Source organism: Phaethon aethereus (genome assembly GCF_964289735.1).
Source record: "Phaethon aethereus genome assembly, chromosome: 5".
NCBI lineage: Eukaryota > Metazoa > Chordata > Aves > Phaethontiformes > Phaethontidae > Phaethon > Phaethon aethereus.
The window spans coordinates 58,173,174-58,195,140 of record NC_138579.1 but is presented as its reverse complement, the minus strand read 5'-3'; the positions used below and the strand labels follow the sequence as shown (position 1 = coordinate 58,195,140).

Here is a 21,967-nt window from a genome sequence, read left to right as displayed (position 1 = left end):
ATGTGAATGTGAAAATGTAACTTCTGATTTTTTTGGTAACTTCTATATAGCTAATCAGAATACTTAGAAATGAAAAATATTCATTGCTGAAGACTGATTATAAAGATTATGTGAGATTGAAAGATTATGTTTTTTCACAGCTATTCTCTTATCCTCCTTCCTAAAAGTCGAATTTGCTACTCTTCCTTTAAGTTTGGGGTTTTTCCTGTATATTAATTTACCTGGTGAATAAAATAGTGCTTGTTGCTATCATTCAATGAATGTTTGACTTTGGTGTATGCTTAGGGGTAAGCCAAAAGATCTACCCCTATATATGTTACTCTAAGAAAGAAAGAGATTTCTCTTTCTTTCAAAAACCAGGTAAGTCAGCACAAACTCCAGATTATGACATACCAAAGAAAAGCATAAAAAAGTATTTCTTCGAAATGGGACCTTTCAGACTATATTCAAGGTCAGGTTAGACAAGGCCCTGAGCAACCTGGTCTGGTTGAAGGTGTCCCTGCTCATTGCAGGGGGGTTGTGTTAAGTAACCTTTAAAGGTCCCTTCCAATGCAAACTATTCTATGATTCTGTATTAAAAGTTTTCCATTCCCTCATTTCATGACTTGGAATATGAAAGGTCTCCTCCATATTTCAAACAAGTTGTTTCTTTGCTGAGGATTGCATACATCTGTATTTCTCTTCCCTGACTGGCTTCCAAAGTACATTCAGTTATAATTTTTTTTTCACTTCTGATGGGGAACTGCCTGTTCTCTTTGGCAGGGGAAAAAAAAAAAGGAGAAAACAAGGAAAAGAAAGAAACTGAAACTGGGCTTCAGACCTTGGGCTAGCAATAACTGGTTATCTAATACTAACTCTTCACTCTGAGTTTCTTGGTAGTCAACAACCTGGAAAGCGTAAACTGGCCAGTTGGTGCTATTCACTGGTCAGTCTCTTTAAATTCCTAAAAAAGAAAAAGGAAATCTTAGTTAGACAAAAACCATCTTAGAGCTCCTCTGCATTAGAAAGACTTTTCGCTTCCATCATGACAGAGCTGTCCCCAGATTTCCTAGTGTATGACAGTAGACTGCTTGCCAGATTGGTGTATTTCTGGTGTTACTGACAGTCATGATTTTAACATTTTTCACACTTCAGGCGAGTAAAAGTTGTCTAGGCAAGCAGTTGAGTATCCACATTCCTTGTCTCCTGGTCTTGTTATTGCCGGTAACTGAAAGTGTTTTCATAGTCACTTTGATTTCTGGCACGGTCTAAATTCTGTTTCCAGAGCAACTTTTTCCCTTTGTATATTGATTACCAGTGACTTTGCTAGCATAAGGTGATCTGGAGTTCCCGAGTCCTTTGCTGCTCATGTTTTGTTTATTCTGTGCTGCTTTACCTAGTAGGGGAAAGTTCTGGAGATTTGTCATATCCCCAGTGTATCCTTGTTCTTAGCATAGCCAGGAAAAAGAAAAAGTAAGTGCAGGTGCTGGGGCCTTCTCTCCATATTGTGCTAACACGAGCACTTGTTTCGGGGAGTGAACCTTTCTCCTCCAATGTTGGGGGTTTTCGGCTGTGCTCCCCATGTTGCAGAGAGCATGCAGGTTAGATTGATGTGGTCCGCTGACAAAGAAGTCCATTCTAGTCGGAGAGCACTACCACTGTGTGACAGCGTACAGAATACGCCCTTCTGGTTCTCTTTCTGCTGGAGCTGCTTGAGGACTGCTGCATGTCTCTGTGCGCAATGTGGTGGTCTTATTGTGCCTGCCCAGTTCTGCCTTTCTGGCTGTGACTACAGCTTTGCAGCAAAGCAAACAGAGTCAAGGTACATCCTATATCAAGGACTCAAAGCAGTCTGATTTTTCGGGGTAAGAGACTGTACTCCTCTGTGTCAGCACTGTTTCATTTTTTTGAAATATGTAATAGCTTTGTGAGTGAAGTATGATCTTTGACTGCCCAATGAAGCTTAAAATTGCAAAGTCATTATTTCTGACAGACTTCTGAATTGACAGTATCCAAGGGTCACCTGTCCTCACCCATGACCCTGCAGACCTTACTCAATACTGCAAATATTGCTTTGGATTTTTTGTTTTAAACATTTCTTTTTCCTGGCATCCTTTTTACTTTGCAAGGTCTGATTACATACAAATGTATTATGCAGAAGAATCTTCTCCCCTCACCCCCCACTGAATAGCCAAATCTAGGAGGGATGTTTTAAGAAGTGGATTGAATGCAGTCAGAGATAATTTTTTTTTTTTAATTGTTTAAAATACAAGGTGTAGTTTATCTGTGCAATGGATGCAGATATGCCAGAGCTGGCTTTGCAGTTTCAGTTCAGTCATCCTATCCTTTCTATTACTTAGGTTTTACTAGTTGCTATTTAAGCATGTATATATTTTCTGGGAGTATTTCAGTAAGGCAGAGCTTGTAAGTCCTGAATTATTTCCATACAGGACTGTTTGAGTGCCATTGCCCTGCTTTGCAGAGGGCTTTGTGTTCAAGTACAATGGTGATTCCCAGTGTTTGGGCTGCAGCGTGCCTAAACTAACGCAGCTTCCAGGCTGGGAGTGGCGAGGTGCTTGGGAAGCTTTCTGGGTGCTTATGGGGCTGGTATGGAAGCAGAAAGGGAGCCTTGATGGATCAGGGCTGACCCTGTGCATTGTGCCTTACCCTTTGCACAAGTTCCACAATACTTGGACTGTCAATATTTAGCATCTGAGTTATGGAAATCTCAGGCTATCCTGAGAGCTGGAGAGCTGACCGTGTAGTCATACGATTGGGATGTGTAGAAAAAGGATCCGTAATCATAGAGCAACAGACTATCTCTAGAAGATCTCCATTTTTAAAAGCTCTGAAGAACAATTGTTGGACCACATGGATTTCAGAGTACAAGCATCTTTACATATTTTAATTTGGGGAAAGAAAGAAAGATATGTGAAAAGTAATTATTCCTAGTAAGTAAAATAATTTGATTGCATCTTTTTTATTTTCTTGAGCAATAGGAGTGAATGTAAGATACCATACTTACTAGTTCACTATAAAAAAATTAACAATGAATGGTGTTCACAAACAATACATAAAATCTTAGTGTCTGGTTTTAATTATATAGATTTTAACCATGGTTAAATTACTCAGCAGGGATTAAATAGCAGGAATAGCCTGCCAACACCTCAGCTGAGACGAACTTCAGGAGTTTCTGGCATTGCACCTATAGAATCAACATCACCTAGGTGGGAACGGAGTAACAGCAAGAGATCTCATCAGGAATATAACACACCGAGGTAAGCACTTAACCACGTTTTAAGGGCAGTAATAAATGTAGCCTAAAACATTCATGTCTGTAATGTTGGAACTTGGCAGCGGAAGTATTTAATGTAAAATCTTGTGAATTAAGTCTCCAAATTCTGCCAGCATAAACTGGAAAATGTTTCAAGTTAATTATATACTATACTTTGTAACTCTGATCTCAACTAGAAATCAGGTCATTCTGAGGTTGAATGGCATGCTCTGTCATAATAAGTAGACCTGCATATCAGTTTTAGTAGGAAATGAAAAAAAGTCTAACATACATGATTGCAAAACAAACTGATTTAACCTCTAAACCTTCACTGACTTCCTCCTTCTCCTTTTTACTTTAAATATGTATCACATTCCAACTTTCACATACCCAAAAATTTGTTTTCTAATTAAAGAGATTATATAAATTTCTTGCATTTGGTAGCCGCTGTTGTGTGTATTGCAACATTTACTATTCCTATGGTCATCAAGCAAGGAGTAAGGTAGATTAAGAAAGTCAACTATTCTCTACTTGGTAGTCAATATGGCGCAAACAATACTTTTTCCCCCCAGAATTAAGATTACATTTTGAATTAGGATTTAAATGTATTTTTTTTTATTAATGTTGTATATAAGTGAAACTTCACACATTTGGCTTTATTTAAATGTGTAAGTATGTATGGCTTTTTCCAGTATCACGTGAGAAAAGTACAACAGATGTTTGAAATTGTGTTGCAGCTTAAATCCATAAAAATGTGTGTGGTTTTGCTTTTTTTTTTTTAACTTGGGATCTCTTAAGAGTTTAATAGTTTTACATACATCATAAGGAAAGTATAATAGATGTATTTTTTAAAAGAAAAGATGAATTATGCTGATAACTGATAATTACTAGTAGTGGATGAAAGTTTATATATGCATGCCCAAGAATTTATCAGTATTACGTTTAATTTTAAAGTGAAACATTTAAATAATTTGGCATTTGTCGTGGCTTTTTCCCCTTGAATAAAATACGCTCTTCAAGTTTTCACATAGTAAAACTTAATTGTAGTTTGTGTATAAAATATAATTGAAGATACTAGTAGTTGTAGTAGTTTAAAGATTGTATTTTCATGCTGATTTGGTTATCAGTATTTGAAAGAATCTCCTCAGTTATATCCACTGGAAATAACCAGAGACCAGGAAAAATCACTTTACACTTATAAACTGTGGGGCTTCAGTTTCAGGCTCAGCACTTCTGGTGCAGACGCAGTGTATATTTACAGAGGATTTCCTGACAGCTGCTACCGACCCAAGAACCTACTCAAGCTCACCCAGTTAAAAGTAGCAATACAGAAAACACCCTCACTTGTACTCCATAACTTTTAAATTATCCCTTGACCCTGATGACTAGCATTTGTAGTTAGTCATGTTCCCCTGCCCTGCTCCTGTCCAGCCTCATACAGCCCTAGAATATGTATTCTCTTCTTTGTGGTTTGTGTCCTGCCCTTCAGACTTGTCAACACTTGCACTGTCCTTGCATCTTCCAGTGATCATTCTTATCAGATTCCCTTTAACTTCTAACACACAATAATCTCAAAATCCCCCATGGGTGCTTACCTTACCGATAAGGTTAGATTAAATAGCTGAACTGGCATAGCTGTTCCTGCTGCCAAAAGAGGCAGTCCTGCATTTCTAGAGCACTTTGTGCCATTGGCTTTGGCTCTTGAGTCAGCCCCTTAAATTGTCAGAAAAATAACAGCAATAAAAACAGATTTTTTCCTGCCTTGGGGAGCTGATTCAGCCCAGTGAAGGACCTAATGAATGTTAGAGGAGAAGCAAGGAGGATCAGGCTAATAGTAATAAGGGAAACAGCAAACTGTTCACTAGGAGGAAAGCTTATAAAAATTTTTTTTTCTACATACAATGATTGCTTTCAACTGAATTCTAGCTGAGCTGAGGAAGATAAGATATTACTTAGCGGTACAATAAATTAATATTGGTACAAAATTTGATTTAATGTTCCAGATCTTTTTTTCTCTCCATCCAGTGTTCAAAAGCAACTCTTGAGAGCCACTGTTTTATTTACGTGCAAACTCTTGATTTGGTTTCTCATTCAAACACTAGTTCAAGATGAACTGACCTTGCTTAGTATATAGTCTTCCTACACTAAATACCGATGCAGCGTTTTTATGTGCTTTAAATAATACATGGTAGCTGCAATAGCTAAACGGTGTACAAATAGTGAAAAGTTCAATCTATCCCAGTTGTCAACCCAAACATTTTTTAAAGTTGGCTGACATGTCAGCATCAGACTTCAGAAGAATAAATCTATGTTTATTCTTTAACTCATTTTTAATATCATATTTATAAATTTAAAGAAATTATGGGAGATCAAGTGTTATTTCTGTGTTTGACTTTTGTTTGAAATCTGATTAAACAAGATTAAATTTGTTTCAGTAAATACTGTTTTCCCATACTGAAATGAAATAATTAGTTTTACATAAACTATTTTCACTTTAAAGTACATGTATACAGTTATTTTTAATTGCATATCACATTTCTGTTTAGTAAAGGAAATATTTAATTGGAATTTTTGAGTGCAATTTCATGCGTAGAACAGCAGATGGCATAATTCAACAGGCTGAGTTTAACGATGTAGCTACTGAAGTACAATATAATTTTATGTTAAAAGCAGCTTTAGCTTTAAGATGATAATAAATAAAATTATTAATTAAATATGCAAAATTGATTTGAAAAGCAAGCCGTGGCTGCATAACATTGTCGTGGTGTTTCCAAAGTAATCAATCTTTTAAATGTTCTCAGTTCTGTTAGAAAGTGGCCTGTTTTGTTAAAACATTTGAGAAAACTAAATGCCATGTGAGAAAGTAAAACCTATGGCACATGGTCAGAATATACTTATTGTGTCATTTTAGGACTATGTAAAGTTTTCTGTTGCTTTCACCCAGTACCCAGCAGTTTTTATTACATATAATTGACATATATTGTCTAGCTGATCTTGAATTTAACTCGTTTCTAGCACTAGCTTTTTCTTCAGTGGTAGTGGACCTGTAACAGAGGAGTCTGGCCATTTTATAAGCATTTTATTTAATAAAAATGGAAGACAAGATAGGAAAGAAAAAAAATTCTTACTGTTTTCTTTTCAGCCAAGGATCTCATTCAAATGGGTCTTTTGGTGCAAATCTGCTGACAATACCAAAACAAAGATCGTCTTCTATGACACTGAGTCATCATATAGGTCCCAGGCGAGCAGGTAAGGTTGTGTAATTTGTATAGCTTAGTGGCAGGTTGTCAAGGTAGTAGTTAGTACATCATGTTTTACAATTGGTTTTTTTTCCATGTAAATGTAGTACTAATATAACTTCAGCATGTTGCTTATATTTCAAAAATATTTTATTTTTAATCTGCTCTAGGAATACACAAAGTTACAGTTAACATCAACTTTGTAGAAATCTCAACTATTCACTTAATGCTATGTAGCTGCAAAATGTTACGATGTTCACTATGGTTGTTGAAAATTGCAAAGGGCACATACATTAATACGGGACTTTTTTTGTTTGTTTGTTTTAGTAATTATGCTTTTTGTAATGGAACAGTGTCAGATGCTCCAAAATGCCTGATAGCCATCTGAGATGAATATTTAAACAAATTTTGGAAGGAGTTGGAGTAGGTTTTGTTCTAACACTGTCACTGTAATAAGCTAGTATATACTGTAACAGCAGTGCTGAAATAACGTGTATATCACTATTTCAGAGACTTTAACTGGTCTGTTTGGCCATATTAGGTGAAAACTTGAAAACTACTTCTTTTGTCATTTTCGCCTATCAATTTTAGCATGATGTAAAAATAACAACCTGTGTAAAATTTTGTTTTATAAAAGTTTAAATACGCAGGTTGGATTGAGAGATATGAATGTGTTTTTTTTTTAAACCCAAAACTCACCATTTTTCTCTGTATTTACTGACTGTTTGGTTGTTTTCTCCTCTTCTCACTTCTCTTTCTCTTCTTCTCTTCTCACTCTTCTAAATGCCAACAAACCTGCAAACTCAGGCCAGATCTGCATCTAAGCACATTGTTGCACATTCTTAATGATGCTATCTTCGTAAAAAGCTAGGCTGCTTTCTGCACTTTTCTACTTTGAATATTGTGGAAAATACAGAGCACAATGATATACATTAAAAACTGCTGAATGTGTACATGTAAAAAGGATGAAAATAGGTAACGAACATTAGAGTATTAATCTGTTTTAGTTCTGGAAAGGAGTTTACAAATAGCTTCTCAACTTTCCAGATCTTTCTTTGCAGCAATGAAATGACATTTGCTTTGAAAAACTTCTGTGTCTGCACCTAGCAATGTGGACTTTGAAAAACCTTGTCTTTTACTGTACCAAAATGTAATTCCAAACTATTCTTAGGGTGTGAGAATTAAACCAGTGTAGCCTATGACACTGTTGGAAGTGTACAATCTATATATTCCTTATTTAAGGGCAATACTGTATATTCTCTTAGTAATTTGTTACCAGGCACTGTACAGTCAACTTATGGAGTTTTTGCTTCATAGTTTGCAGCAGAATAAGTGATTCAGCTTTAGAAAGTCCACAGAATACCTCATTACCTTACTCATGGGCACTTTATTCATTTTGATAAAAGTATGTTTGCAATGGCTATAACTTACCTTGGGCACTCATAGATAAAGTGTCTTTTGTGTATTTTCACAAGGGAAAGAAATGATGTTTTGGCTTAACTCAAAATTTTCTTGTAAATTGACGTCAAGAGCATAGTAGCCACAGTGCAGATTTACCAGCTTGCTTTCCTAGATTTCACAGACAGAAGCCTGAAGTAAGCCCTAGCTTACTGTTTGAACAGGAATGAGGAATTTCATGGACCTAAGGAAAATGGAGTTGTTTGTTGTTGGTTGGTTGGTTGGTTTTTATCTAATTACTCATGAGCAAACTTTAGGTGGTGGTGGTGGTGGTGTTTACTTCCAATGGCTTATTAGGCAAATTTAGATCGATTATCATGCCAAGAAAAAAAAAGGTACATCACCTTTCAAAAAGGCCAGTATCTACCCACTTTAATCCCTTGCTTCAAAAAATATGATTACAACATTTTGGTGTTTTACTTTGTTTTTAAAAATGTCTCAACTTTATTTTTTCTTTATTGCAAGACAATGAGGTAAAAGTTTTTTGTCTAGGTCAGTTATGAATACTGTATGGGTTCTGATGATTTTTTTTTTTTTTTTCTGGAAAATTAAAAAAAGCAATCCTGCATCAGAAAGGAATATGGAAAGTTTCAGTTACTGATTAAATCTTGCCAAAACTAAAAACAAAACCAAACTTCTGAAAGCCAGATATTATAGCCCATTACATAGTTTGCCCATTCAGATGTGTAGCCTAGACTGAGGCATAGCTGTAGATCTCAAAACTTGGAATAGATCTAGCTACTTTATATGTGTTTAACAGTGTGAACTATACACCGTGTTTTGAAAACTTGCACATTCTTTAAAATTTATAAAGGTTCTTGTCATTTAATGTCAGTCTTTCTAAACAGTAATGTTTTTATTGTAATCTGAACTCCATGTAATGTTTGTTTTGGAAGGTGCTTCTCCTGGTCTGAGTCCTGTGGGTTCACCTAGTCATGGATCTGTCTCCAGTGGGGCTTTCAGCAGCTGGTCACCTGTAGAATTTCCTGATACTGCTGACTTTCTTACAAAACCAAGCATTAATATACATAAGCCTCCAGGATACACACTTAGTTCTCCAGATATTCAGCAGCAAGTTAAAACACCTGTAGGTTATATATGTAGCAGGTACTGTAAACTCCGTTACATTTTTAGTAGCTTCATATGCATTGAAAAGGATACAATTAATATGAAAAAAAAAAAACCCAAGACCTATACATCTACTGCTATTGGAAGAAAGGCTTATCATCTCATAACAATCTGTAACAATAGTATCCAGGGGAGACTAAGGAATGCTGTATGTACGCCATTGATTTGAAATGGCTCATCCTTGAAAGCAGCAGTTATTGTAGAGTAACAGTATTTTACAGGTTTTAGAAAAGGAGGACTTCCTACCAGGGAATTTAATTCTGTATTTCTGAATACTTTCTAAGTAATTAGCTCTACTTTATTAATTCATGGAGATGAGTCCAGGGGAGGTGATGGTTGATTGTTTTCTAAGTGCAGACTAAATCTGTGTGTGCCAAATTTATGAGAAATGCTAAGGTCACTTGGTGGAGGAACGTTCAAAATCATGCCTTTTTAATAAAAGTGATTTGCAGATATTTATCAGTACAACACAGCAGTAGCAAAAGAAGAAAATTACTGAATGTTGTAAATATTTTTCATATATTTTATAAGCTGTGGACATCAGATACTCAAGCCTGTTTCAACACCAGAACCAGATTTTGCAGAATATAAAGACAGAAAATCAGGTGGGATTTCAAAATAGACAAATATTTGATATCAACTTGCTTTTTTTTTTTTAAAGCAAATTAAATAAAAATTTGTATATTTCTACATGGAATTTTTACTATACTCTAAGTAACTTATATGCATATATATTTTATTTTAGTTTGTGACTTAGGATAACCAAGATAATCTAAAATATTGCCTGCTTCAAAGTAAGGATTTTATAATAGGCTTCCGCTCATAGCTTTATAGTTTTGTACTCCATACATCAAACAAGCTTTCTGCCATCTCAGCTAAACTAATCACTGAACCAATTTTTGCAAGTAAAAATTTATGCTTCTAGCTTTTCCAATTTTTAGATAGGTTTTGTCTAATAAACTTTGTCCTTTACAACTTTTTTGTTGTTAAATTCTTAAATAAAAATGGTTTAGAAACTAGCTGTTACTTATATCTCTTATGAAGAATCTGTATGATCAGTTCAATAATTATTAGACAGTAGTAATTTACAAATAAATTATTGACATAGTATTTATGTATGTATTTTCTTTAAGGTGAAATTGGAAGTGCTAGTATTCCAAAAGAATCTTTCCACCATGCAGAGAAGAAAAAAGATGAAAGGAAGGAAATGATCGATCAAACACAAAATAATCTGCTTGTAAGCGTGTAATTGAAAAAAACTTGAAATAACTTTTATCAATACAGTATTTCTCTATAATTTCTAACATACTGTGAAAAGGTCTTTGCATTGCTAAAAATTGTGATTTCTGAAGGGAAATGGTGCATCATTGGAATTAAAATTTTCATTTAGCAAATGTGTATTTCCAGCTGGCATAAATTTCACTAGCAAATGACAAGATGGTGATCTGTATTAATTTTTTGTTGCTCAAAATTATTTGTGTAGATTTAGTGTTGTTAGTACACTCAAACACTGACTAGTATTTTCTCTTGGAAGTTTATGAAAGATGTGGCAGTTTCAGTGAGACTTACAAATGAATGTTCATATGGTGCAGTATACTGGAAGTGCAGGGAAACAAATGGTTTAAGTTTTACTAACATTTTGGGTTTATACATAATTTTTTTTAAAGCTTGTTCAATTAATGAACTGTCAAAGCTCAGTAAATGTTTTTTAGCCTACGCATATTTTTGCTTTTACTAACCATCTTGTTTAAAAAGAAATAAGAATGAAAATTTAGCACCATCTCAGAAAGCCCTGGAGTCTGCTGCCCCAAAATATGAAAAGTCAAGCCATTAACTGTGCTATCTGTACTATTGATTTATGATTTTCTGATAGTCATAGCTCTAGCACCATTCAATAAGTTCAATAATGATTTATCATTTTCATGGCTTTTTTTGTCAATACAACTGACAAATTAGTTTTCATTGTTATTTCAGAAATTATTAAGTATCTTACTCTCATACAGGTGGAGCAGAGTCCTACATTAGAAACAATGTTATTAGATCATGATTCACTAATGGAGAAGATGACCAATTGGAATTTCCAAATTTTTGACCTTGTACAAGAAATGGGAGACCAGTCTGGAAGGATCCTTAGCCAGGTTTGTTGTCTTTCATTGTATGAGGGAGGGTGTATAAAGCTGTCATGCTTATATTTTATTTAAACTGTGAAGAAGTTTTGCAGTCAATATACATATGAATGCTAACTTGAAAAGTAGAAATATTATTTCTTATGTACTCTATCTCATTGTAAATCATGAAAAGAGATTTATCTATAGACAACTTGCTCCAAATTTTCTGAATTTTCTTCTCAATGTAAAAATAGGTTAGATTCACGCTTACTAGGTTTTGAAGTAATATGCCTTTTCCTATGAAAAATTGTCTCCTGCTTTCTGAATGACTACCTTGTTTGTCAACCATATTTTTTTTCTTTATTTCAGTAAAATATTTCTACCAGAGCTACACCTGTGGGGAAGAGAAGTGATCTTTTAGGCAGTCTTTTGCCTCTTGATCCTACAAACAATGGGATTTTTTTTTCCATGATGCTTTCTGCATGTAGTATCCCTTTTATCTCTTTCTGACTTTATTACTAAGCTCTTCTGTGCAGTTTCATGTTGTGCTGAAGCCAATTCAATGGCAGGTGCAAAAGTATAATCCTGTTTGCTCTTCCCCAGCCTCTCCCCTTCATCAATGTCACCTGGAAGCTTCTATCTCTTTCTTTATACAGATTTAGAAATCATGGAGCTATAGTATAAGCTGGATTTGCTTCTGAGATGACTACAAAATACTTTATTGCTGCTATCTTAGTTTCCTACCCTGAAGGACAATGCATGTTACTCTTGTTCAAGGGTAATGTTAGGAACAAGCAGCTGGAGGGAAGGAAACAGGTTAGAAGCATTCAGGTGCAGTTGTAACCATAGGCTTGCACGTGTACTGAAGGCAGGAAAAAACAATGGGGGTAATTTAATTTTTGTCATTAGACACCGTCTCTTCTTTCAAAATACACAATATTCTGGTTATTGTTTTAAATCTTCAGTTAAGTCTTGTTTGATCGAATGTTTTCAGGTCTTTTGTCACCTCAGTTAGTGACAGCTGTTAATGTACAGACTGCAATGACACAATCCACTTTTGTGTGGCATTTTTACTTTAGTAAACTAGTAGTCTGTGATCCACATTAGCTTGCATTTCATTTGTGTGCAGTCAGGGCACAGTTCAAAGCTCAAAGTACTTAGGTGTACAGGTTTCTACTCAATCCTACCAGATTTTCTGTATCAGTTCTGCCTGTTATTATATGTATGTGTATTACTTGTCCTTCTCCTCTTGCCACCTCTGTTGTGCTGTAAGCATCTGATACATATCTTTCTTTTGCTCTCATGTTGCTTTGAGCACCTCCCACACTTCAGAACATATTCTTTCTCTCAAGTGTCTGAGAAAGAAGTGACAAAAATGAGTAGCAGTGACTTGTTTTGAAAAGCTTTCTTAATATTTGCAGTCTTGGGGCGGGGGTTAAGTCTTTGTAGTCAATAAGTTCTACTTGTAAGCCATAATAAATTTGCACAGTATATACATGTGTGGGTGTTCTGAGTACATTTTTGAAACACTTTTTCATCTACCAGCTAGCTTTGTTAAAAAGACCCAAGATAAGTCATCATGAATAAAAGAAATAAGATATCTTTGCCAAAGTCTCAAAAATAAACACGATGTTGCGTTTTTTATGTCAATGGCTCTGCTACTATAGTTAAGTAATTGGAATTTTTGAATTATAAGTAAGAATATAGATTTCTTATTTTTAGGTCACTAAAGAAATGAAGTATGAGTCCTCTAACATATTATGACACTTTTGGAGAATATTGTTAAAAATAACCAGTTGTGCATAGAATTAATCCGTAAAGAAGTAAAAGCTTTTATTATTCTGTATTTCAGAGGATGATGAAAATCCACATTTTTGTGCTAAAAACTGTTAAACATATCTCTATGACAATAGCTTTCAGATAATCTTTAATGGAATTTCAGTAATTTCTAGCTCTATGAGCAAGCAAAACTCTAAAAACATATATTTTTAAAGTTGAAAAAGCAGAATATGCTTAGGTATATTTTTCAGACTAAAATTCATTTTAATATGTATTTAGGTAACTTATACCTTGTTTCAAGACACTGGTTTGTTTGAAATTTTCAAAATCCCAACTCAAGAATTCATTAACTACTTCCGTGCCCTAGAAAATGGCTACCGAGATATTCCCTGTAAGTACTATCCAGTTACATATTTTTTTTTTTATATTAGTATATCTCCTTTAGTATGTGTGTTAGTTTAACGTTTAATACAGAGGTAGACAATGTTTGAACTCAGTATATTTTAATTAACACATTTGTCAGAATTTACAACTGATATAATGAATTGCAGCAAAAAATTGGTGGACTCCAGAATGGAATTTGTTAATGTGTAGGTTGAATATAATCTTAAAGAATTTGAATGATTAATTGAATCAAACATACTGAAGTCAATGGGAGAATATTTGTTGATTTAACAGAAATTTGGTTTAGGCCCATAATAGAATAATAAGAAAATACAGAATTTTGACAGTAATTATTCATCTTGCTGTTTAGGGCAGCCAGATTTATTGAAAAACAAAACAAAAAACACATACCCCCACCCCCAGTGTCACAGATCTTGGCACCAACCCAGGTGCTTGTAGGTATCAGATTGAAAGCAATGCTAGTGGCTGACCATCATGGATTTAAAAGGCTGCTTAATCCCTTCCTGACTCTCAGGTATGATGAAGTATGCTTAGAGGATGTTTGATGTTTATCTAACTTGTTTCATGAAAATGTTTAGTGATAGAGCCTCTACTAACAAGTTAAATTAAATTTTTCCTTTGTATTTAATCAAAATCTCCCTTAAAGTAAATTTGGTACATTAGATTTCTTTTTTTTTCTTTTTGTTTCTTTTGATTATATTTCAGATAATATTTTTATTTTATTTTGATAATTTTCAGATCACAATCGTATACATGCCACAGATGTTCTTCATGCAGTATGGTATCTGACAACACGGCCCATTCCTGGTTTTCAGCAAACTCATAATGAGCATATAATGGAAAGTGATATGGGTATGTATTCACATAGGTTACTTTTTTTCTTTTGCTGTAAGAATGTTTTAATGAAAATACAATAGGTAAAAAAAATAACTTTGGAAGAAAATAGCTAATTATTCTTATCACTCAAGGGGGTTTTTTTATATCTTAATATAAGGCACTAGAGATATCGCAATGTTAGTACACACCATTCAGAAATATTATGCACAGTAGATTTTTAGAAAAATTATTAGTTGAGTAGTGGTTAGTTCGTTAGCCAGGAATACAGATTCACTTAATAAATTTTCTGTGCTGAATGAAACCTCTGTATACTGCTACAGTCAGCGTATTTTTAGCATTTGAAATACATTAGACTACTATTTCTTAACCTTATTGGGAAATTAAATAGACTGAAGAAAAAATACCAAAGGCAAAGTATTTAACTTAATTGAATTCTCCTTAATGGTTTTAGTGTAAAAATGAATATTTCAGAATTCTGTATTAGATATCACATGGAGACATTCAGATATTGTAGTGACTGCCCTAACAATAATTGTGTAAGAGTATCCCTGGAAGAGAAGACTTTAAATTCAAATGTTGTATGATGTTTGTTCTAATGAAGCTTGCTTTTCTGTTGTCTGTGACTTCATGGAATTAACTTGTAAATTTAGTTTTGTAGTTTTTACTTACAGTATATATTTTAGTAAAGTATAGTTATTCTAAATATACACTTTTATACTAAAATGTATGTACTTAAGTAAAACAGGGAAATCCAGCACTCTCCAAGAACTGTTTTATATGTGCAATAAAAAAAGACAACATGCAAGTCATGTGGCTTTTAAAGGGCTGTAATTTTAAGAATTTGTGAACTGTACACAACATCATACAGTATATGTTATTGCTTCCATACTAATTAGCCCCTCTGCTGTTACCTTTCTCTTTTTTCCCAGTTTGTCCATATCCACTGATTGCACCCTATTGCATTTTCTTTCTCTAAGTGTTAAAAGGGTCAGGACTGGAGACTTGACTGGAGGAAAGAAAAATTACAAAAATGCTTTTGTTTCCATTTATGAAAAAAAATAAAAGTAAAGAAAGAAATTTTAGTCTTATTGCTTTGGAACTTTTCCAGTGTAAATGTTGATAGGATTTTTAATCCTCGCTTGTTCTATTAAGGCAAAAGAGACTCTTCTTATTATGCAGTCATGAAATAAGTACTACCGCTTTTTTTTTTTTTTCTCCAAGTAGTGACTTTGTCCAAGGGATGAGGAGACTAAAACTGTGAATCTCCTTACTACGCAAATATTTCAAACATAATGGGTTTAGTTCCTTTTGCAGTAGTTTCCACTGTTCCCCAAGCTTTTCCTGTAGGCCTGCAAGACAGGGGCAAATTATAGAAATACTGAGAGAGAGGCTGATTGATCCTTTCCTGTCCTTACTGAGGTTGGAGAGAAACCATAGAATGCTCTTTTAGTGCTGTCATTTTAAGAAGGGAATGGAATACTAGGTGTGCCTAGCAGCAGGAGGTCTTTAGCAGCATGACAGTCAGGGGAAGGCAAAGTGACAGAGACCTTAACAGTAATGTGTATCCATTGGTATCCACATGGATTTTCCTAGATCTGTAGTTTGGACTCTGAGATGTACATTTTTGCTAGTTTTTCTCCTTCTCTTCATTCCCTCCCATGGAACAAATACTACAAGTGCATTTTAATAATTAAAAGCTTAGATTAGAAAGCAACCATTACAATCTAAATGACAACTCTACTGCAATCAAGAGACATAGACTAGATGGCCAGTGTCCCTTGTTCCACTAGATTGCCTTCTGTGCTTGCTGAAACATGCCTCTGAACACACCTTCTGCGGCATGAGTGACCTGTAGCTACAAAGAGAATGACTTCCACTGTTTTATGTCTTCTAAGGCACCTTACAGTTTCAAGGACCAAGGCAAATCTTTTCTTCCTTCCTCTCCTCTTCTAATGAAGGCAGTAGTGTGGATATGAGCCCCCCTACATTGCCAAAGTTGTAAAGTTTACATTTCTTCTTCTAAAATTGCATGGCAAGTGAGCTCTGACTGTGGTGAATTAAAAATATTTCTTTTTTCCTGTTTATGACTGTTCACAGCTCTTCTGAAAGTCTCCTTTATTTGTGTGAATAATAGTTATCCCTCAGCATTGTAATGGGAAATCTTGTCTGAAAAAATGGATCCTGAGTTATATCTTTATGTAGTACTAGGTAAAGAATTGGTTTTAGAACAGGAATATTCTTCTTTCCAGTTTTGGGACACTTCTTACAGGCTCCACAATTTCCTGTAGGATTTTGCCCCCCTTGTGTAATGTCATGAAACAGCTGAAGATTTTTATGTATTTCTAAGACTGTATCTACCCTTTTGGACAACCTGTGTGGCCATGACAAATTTATGACTTACTGGCATCTCAACTTTTCTTCAAGATTGCTGTTTATCTATAAACAAAAGTATGACTTTTTTCTTAAAGTATAAATCTTTCTTTGCCAATTACTCAGCTCCAAAATAAACAAGGATAACTATATTAAGATTATGTTCACATAGTATCTGGCTGAGTCATTTAAAATGTATTAAAAATATGAATGAAATAATGTTCTAAAATATTCTATTTTTGTATTTTCAATTTTCTTAGATGAAGCCAGTGGTATTGCCCCTGTAGTCAGCTATATTTCTTCAAAAAGTTGTTCTGTTGCTGATGACAGTTATGGTTGTCTAGCATCAAACATTCCTGCTTTGGAATTGATGGCTTTATATGTAGCAGCTGCCATGCACGATTATGATCATCCTGGTCGTACAAATGCTTTTCTAGTGGCTACAAATGCACCTCAGGTAAGAAATTCTTTAACCATAAAATTATTTGTCTGTATCTGAAATCAGAATAATGAAAATTCTTCTTTTATATATCCCTACTGTTGAGCCCATTTAGGATCATTTGCCCAATTTAAGAAATGGGGAAATCAATTTGTACTTAACTTGTGAAATACTTTCTTTTTTTCCTGATAAATGCCAATGTATTTTGTATGTATTGGTTGTGTACGTGTGTAAAGATAATTTTCAGTTTACAAAACTGAAAATAATAACATAAATCAATACAGGTGAGAGTCAAAGATTATTTCATAGAGATCTGACCCTAGGACTGTTTAAGCAACTACTTCATGCGTATCTTACATTTTGGGAGACTTCTGAAATCATAGTGGTATCTGTAATTAGCATAAAAACACAGGTTCCTCTAATAGTCCAATTAAGTGCATCGGCTAATCTCTGTATTTCAAATTAGTCCTTTATGGTAAATAGCCATTACCTTTTAAAGGAGGTTGAGTAAAAGAAGAAGAAAACAGCAAGGCATCCTTGCTTTTATCTCCCATATTCAAATTCATTGTTAGAACAGAGAGTAGAAAGAAAGGATATGCTATGCTCTTCAGGATCTGAAACGCTAAGACGAAAGAGGTGAAGCAGAGTAAAGCTAAACAAAATAGCAGATAGGAGGAAAAAAAAAGAGGTTGGGCAGAGAAGAATTGGAAGCAAAAGCACTGAAGATGCATAAACTGCATGGCAATATATTTTTGTCTAAACAGTGGAATATTATCTGGGGAAGAATATTTATGATGGCTATTTGGATCTCTCTTAATAAATCAGAGACAAGAAACTTTAATAATAACAACCTCAGCAACAACAACAATAATAATAGTAAATCGGAAACCAATACAACTTATCAGGAGATGGAGACTTTAACAGTGAACTTTCCAGTCAGTTTTCAAGAATTCCTTATTGCAAAAAAAGTTTAGGGTGTAGGCAGTTACATATTTCTGCTGAAAACAGTACACAAGCAAGAAAAAAACAAACAATGCAGACATTCTTCTCCAATTTTCAAAAATAAACACATTCATTTTGTTAATAACCTTTTCCTTTCCTCAAAACATAAAGATTATTTTTGCAGTTTTCCAAAGAATTTTTTCAGGCCCAATTTAATCTTTATTTAATTAATTATTTTCTAGGATGTTTTGTATAAACACGGGAGTTGTGAGTAAAATCTACTACTGTTTTAATATTTTAATTAACTCATTTGCAGTTAAAATGTATTCATCAGCATTAAATGTAGCACACTAGTGGTACTCCACACCATTTTGCATTAACCATAGTTCTTATATGCTTTGAAGTTCTTTTGATGTTTTTTCTTAAACAATACTGGAATTAAGAGGAATTAAAAGCATATAGATAGATCTGAGTTTTGATTTGGGTTTGGTTTTTTTCTTTTTTAAATGTCAGTGTGTGTGCTCCACGCATACTGCCAAGAGTGCAAAGTGTACATTTTAAGTCATTTGTGTATGTGTGCCTACATTGTGAATGTAGATGTCACTAAGACATTGTTAAGGGCTTTTAAGGGAAGAAAAAACTTTGCTAATTGTTTGTTGGGGTTCTTTTTCTCATCTGCCATTTTTGTTTCAATTTAACCCTCAAAACTAGAAGGTGAAACATCATTTCCAGTAGTTTTGGTGGTGTTTTTTTAAGTTAAGACTTGTTTCTGACTAGCACTTAAGCTTCAGAATATTTAATTACAAATTTAAATCTTTACTTTGTCGTTTATGATTTTTTTTATTCTTTTTTTGTAGGCTGTTCTCTACAATGACAGATCAGTCTTAGAAAATCACCATGCTGCTTCTGCCTGGAATCTTTTCTTATCACGACCAGAATACAACTTTTTATCAAACCTTGATCATGTAGAATTCAAACGTTTTCGTTTCTTAGTGATTGAAGCAATCCTTGCCACAGATCTCAAGAAGCATTTTGATTTCCTTGCAGAATTTAATGCCAAGGTTTGTTATATTTTACTGTCTGCACTGAGATGGTCATGATACACTGATGTTAGTGTTGCTACTCAGTAGTTGTTAGTATTAATAACTTACATTTAAAGTTTTGTATTATTTAAAATTAAGTTACTAAAAAATGCAAATAGAGTATTTCCTGTGTACAAACCAATTATAGATTGTTTGGTAGATTGCCTAATAAGCCTAGCAGATGCGACACGGGGACCCATGGGAGACCGCAATCATATCTCACATGTCTATCTTCTAAAAGATGGTAAATTACTTTTTTTTTTTAACCATATAAGACAAAAAATTATATAGATAAATGAATGAAAGTGTCTGCTCTGCAAAGCCTGAAAAAATAACATTAATCATTTTAACTTAATTTTTAAAAATGTATATGCTCACCCCAGGTCAATGATATCGACAGTCATGGTATCGAATGGAGCAATGAAAATGATCGCCTACTGGCCTGCCAAATATGCATCAAACTTGCAGATATTAATGGCCCAGCAAAAGTTCGAGACCTGCATCTGAAGTGGACAGAAGGCATTGTTAATGAATTTTATGAACAGGTGGGTATGGAAGGTGTCATTTACTTTCTTCTAGTGACAGGCAGATGATCAATTATTTGCATTACTAAATGTATAACTAAATTAAACATTATTCCTTGTGTTAAATCCTCAAGTAAGGTATATCCATCTTCTCTTTCTGAATACTGAAAATTTATTTTTACAGGTAACATACTAACATAATCTTTTACTTCCTATTGATTGTGTTAGAAGCTTGAAAACAACTTCCCTGCAATGTCCATTTTTCAGATATTAGTTTATTTTCTTTTGTTTCTGGTGTGTGGTTTGTTTTGGGGGGGGGGGGGTTTGTGGGGTTTGTTTTTTTTTTTCCTAAGGATGATGCTGGTAAACCAAAATAACTTCTTCCACTTTGGGAAGTTAAGTTCACTGAATGTCTCCAGGTCAAAGAATATGTATATGTCCTGGTTTCAGCTGGGATAGAGTTAATTTTCTTCATAGCAACCACGACAGTATAGATTCCACAAGACTGAAATGTATATTCATTTAACTCTTAGTGCAAAGGCAGAAGATATTTCAAATCTTTCAAAATTAAATATTAAAAATACACATTAGTAACTAACAGTATTGAAATGTAAATAACATTTTTACAGTGGAACTTTGATAAATAATCCTATCAAGATTAACTGGAAAAAAGTTTGAAAACTGGTTGCCTATTTTTACATTTACAACTTCTGTAAGCCCCCCAAAATATATTCTACATTTTTACTCTGTTATTTTTCTGTAGTGAACTTTCTGAGGAGTTAACTATTTATGAGGCAGCAACCAAGGATTGAAAAATATTTTTCAAACAGGAAGATAAAAGTGAACAACAAAATCACTTGGGAGATTTAAGCAGTAGCAATAATAATCTGAAGTGCTTACACTTACTGTAAGACTTTAGTATTCTAAGTTGTTCCATTGGGAAAAACTTTTTTGTGAAACAATCATTACTCAGCAATTGCAGTAAAATCTCAGCCTATCCTGAAGCAGACCTGTAAAGGCAGAGGAGTAGGAGCTCCAGTAGAACTAGGTCTCCATCCATGCACAAGGGTTTCTCGCAGCAAAGCTGAAGGGAGGATTATGGACTATGCTAGTATGAGCCATAATGTGTCTTTATTTCAAATTGACCTAATTACATTTTCATTTACTTAGTCTAAACTGTTATTGCCTCTAGTAAAAAGATACAATCCATGTGATATTTACTTTGTTCCTTAAAAGTAATTTTTAGAATAAAAATTTAAAGTTAATTTTGCAAGAATTTCTGATAATTTTTTTTTCATTTCTTTTTCAGGGTGATGAAGAAGCAAGTCTTGGATTACCTATAAGCCCCTTCATGGATCGTTCTTCTCCACAGCTTGCAAAACTGCAAGAATCTTTCATCACTCACATAGTTGGCCCCCTTTGTAATTCCTATAATGCAGCTGGGTTGCTTCCAGGGCAATGGGTTGATGAAGAGGAGGAGGATGCAGAAAGTACTGAAGATGATGATGGAGCACAGTTAGAGAGTGATGATGAAGAAATGGAGGATGATCTCATTTTAAGTAAGTTTCTGTACTTCAGTGGGCACATATAACTGTCATTTAATAGATTCAAACATAGCAATGATGGTTGAAATTGTGTACTAAAAATACTGTAGATTTTGCAATTATGCTGCTTCATAAATTTTACTCTTATAGCAAAATTTTTGTTAATACCAGGAGACTTGCAATTTCAAACAGAAACTCATTGTTATCTTTTGCCAGGTCACTATAGAAATTCTGAATTAAGTATCCATGTTTTTTGCTCAAATTTACATCTCTCGCATAACGTGCCATTGGTTTTGTATGTGTAAAATATAATTACTTTGAATCTTAAACGATCCAATATACTTATAATTTTACAGAAGCTCAAAGAAAAAAAGGTAGACGAATATTTTGCCAACTAATACACCATCTCAGTGAAAATCACAAAATATGGAAGAAAGTGATTGAAGAGGAAGAAAAAAATAAAGCTGAAGGAGCTAAACTGCTGACTGAGATCTCTTTACCTCAAGCAGATGAAATTCAGGTTATTGAGGAAGCTGATGAAGAAGATGAGCGACAACTAGGAGAAGAAAAGACATGCTAAGAAAACTTCAGTGGTGTTCAGTATGATGATAGCCTATTGTTTTTTCACTGTGCTGCCTTTAGCTTGACACAGTTCACATAAAATTGAAAGGCCTTAATACTGTGAGAGGATTTCTACTCTAGTGGAATCCCACTCCTATGCACTTTCGCCACACAGAATATGAAACTTTATTCAAAGATTGAGTATTGTATACCCTGATGCAAAGTTCTTTATGCCTTAGTCGGTATAAAATATCCTGATATAATGCTGCCTTGCTGAATATGGAACTCTCATTTTCCT

The 21,967-nt window shown here is 34.2% G+C and overlaps 1 protein-coding gene across 1 annotated transcript in view; it reads left to right on the top strand.

Annotated features, from left to right (window-relative positions):
- Positions 1–21,713, top strand: part of PDE3B (phosphodiesterase 3B) — a 93,366-nt gene extending 71,653 nt beyond the window's left edge. Inside the window, exons 4-16 of the mRNA XM_082000494.1 lie at positions 3,115–3,257; positions 6,396–6,502; positions 8,847–9,057; positions 9,610–9,683; positions 10,212–10,315; positions 11,082–11,216; positions 13,245–13,356; positions 14,109–14,222; positions 16,838–17,034; positions 18,816–19,019; positions 19,424–19,585; positions 20,874–21,123; positions 21,465–21,713. Of these exons, the coding sequence (XP_081856620.1) occupies positions 3,115–3,257; positions 6,396–6,502; positions 8,847–9,057; positions 9,610–9,683; positions 10,212–10,315; positions 11,082–11,216; positions 13,245–13,356; positions 14,109–14,222; positions 16,838–17,034; positions 18,816–19,019; positions 19,424–19,585; positions 20,874–21,123; positions 21,465–21,688 (2,037 nt within the window). The 3' untranslated portion in view covers positions 21,689–21,713. The remainder of the gene's footprint in view (positions 1–3,114; positions 3,258–6,395; positions 6,503–8,846; positions 9,058–9,609; positions 9,684–10,211; positions 10,316–11,081; positions 11,217–13,244; positions 13,357–14,108; positions 14,223–16,837; positions 17,035–18,815; positions 19,020–19,423; positions 19,586–20,873; positions 21,124–21,464) is intronic.
- The last annotated feature ends 254 nt before the right edge of the window (positions 21,714–21,967 follow it).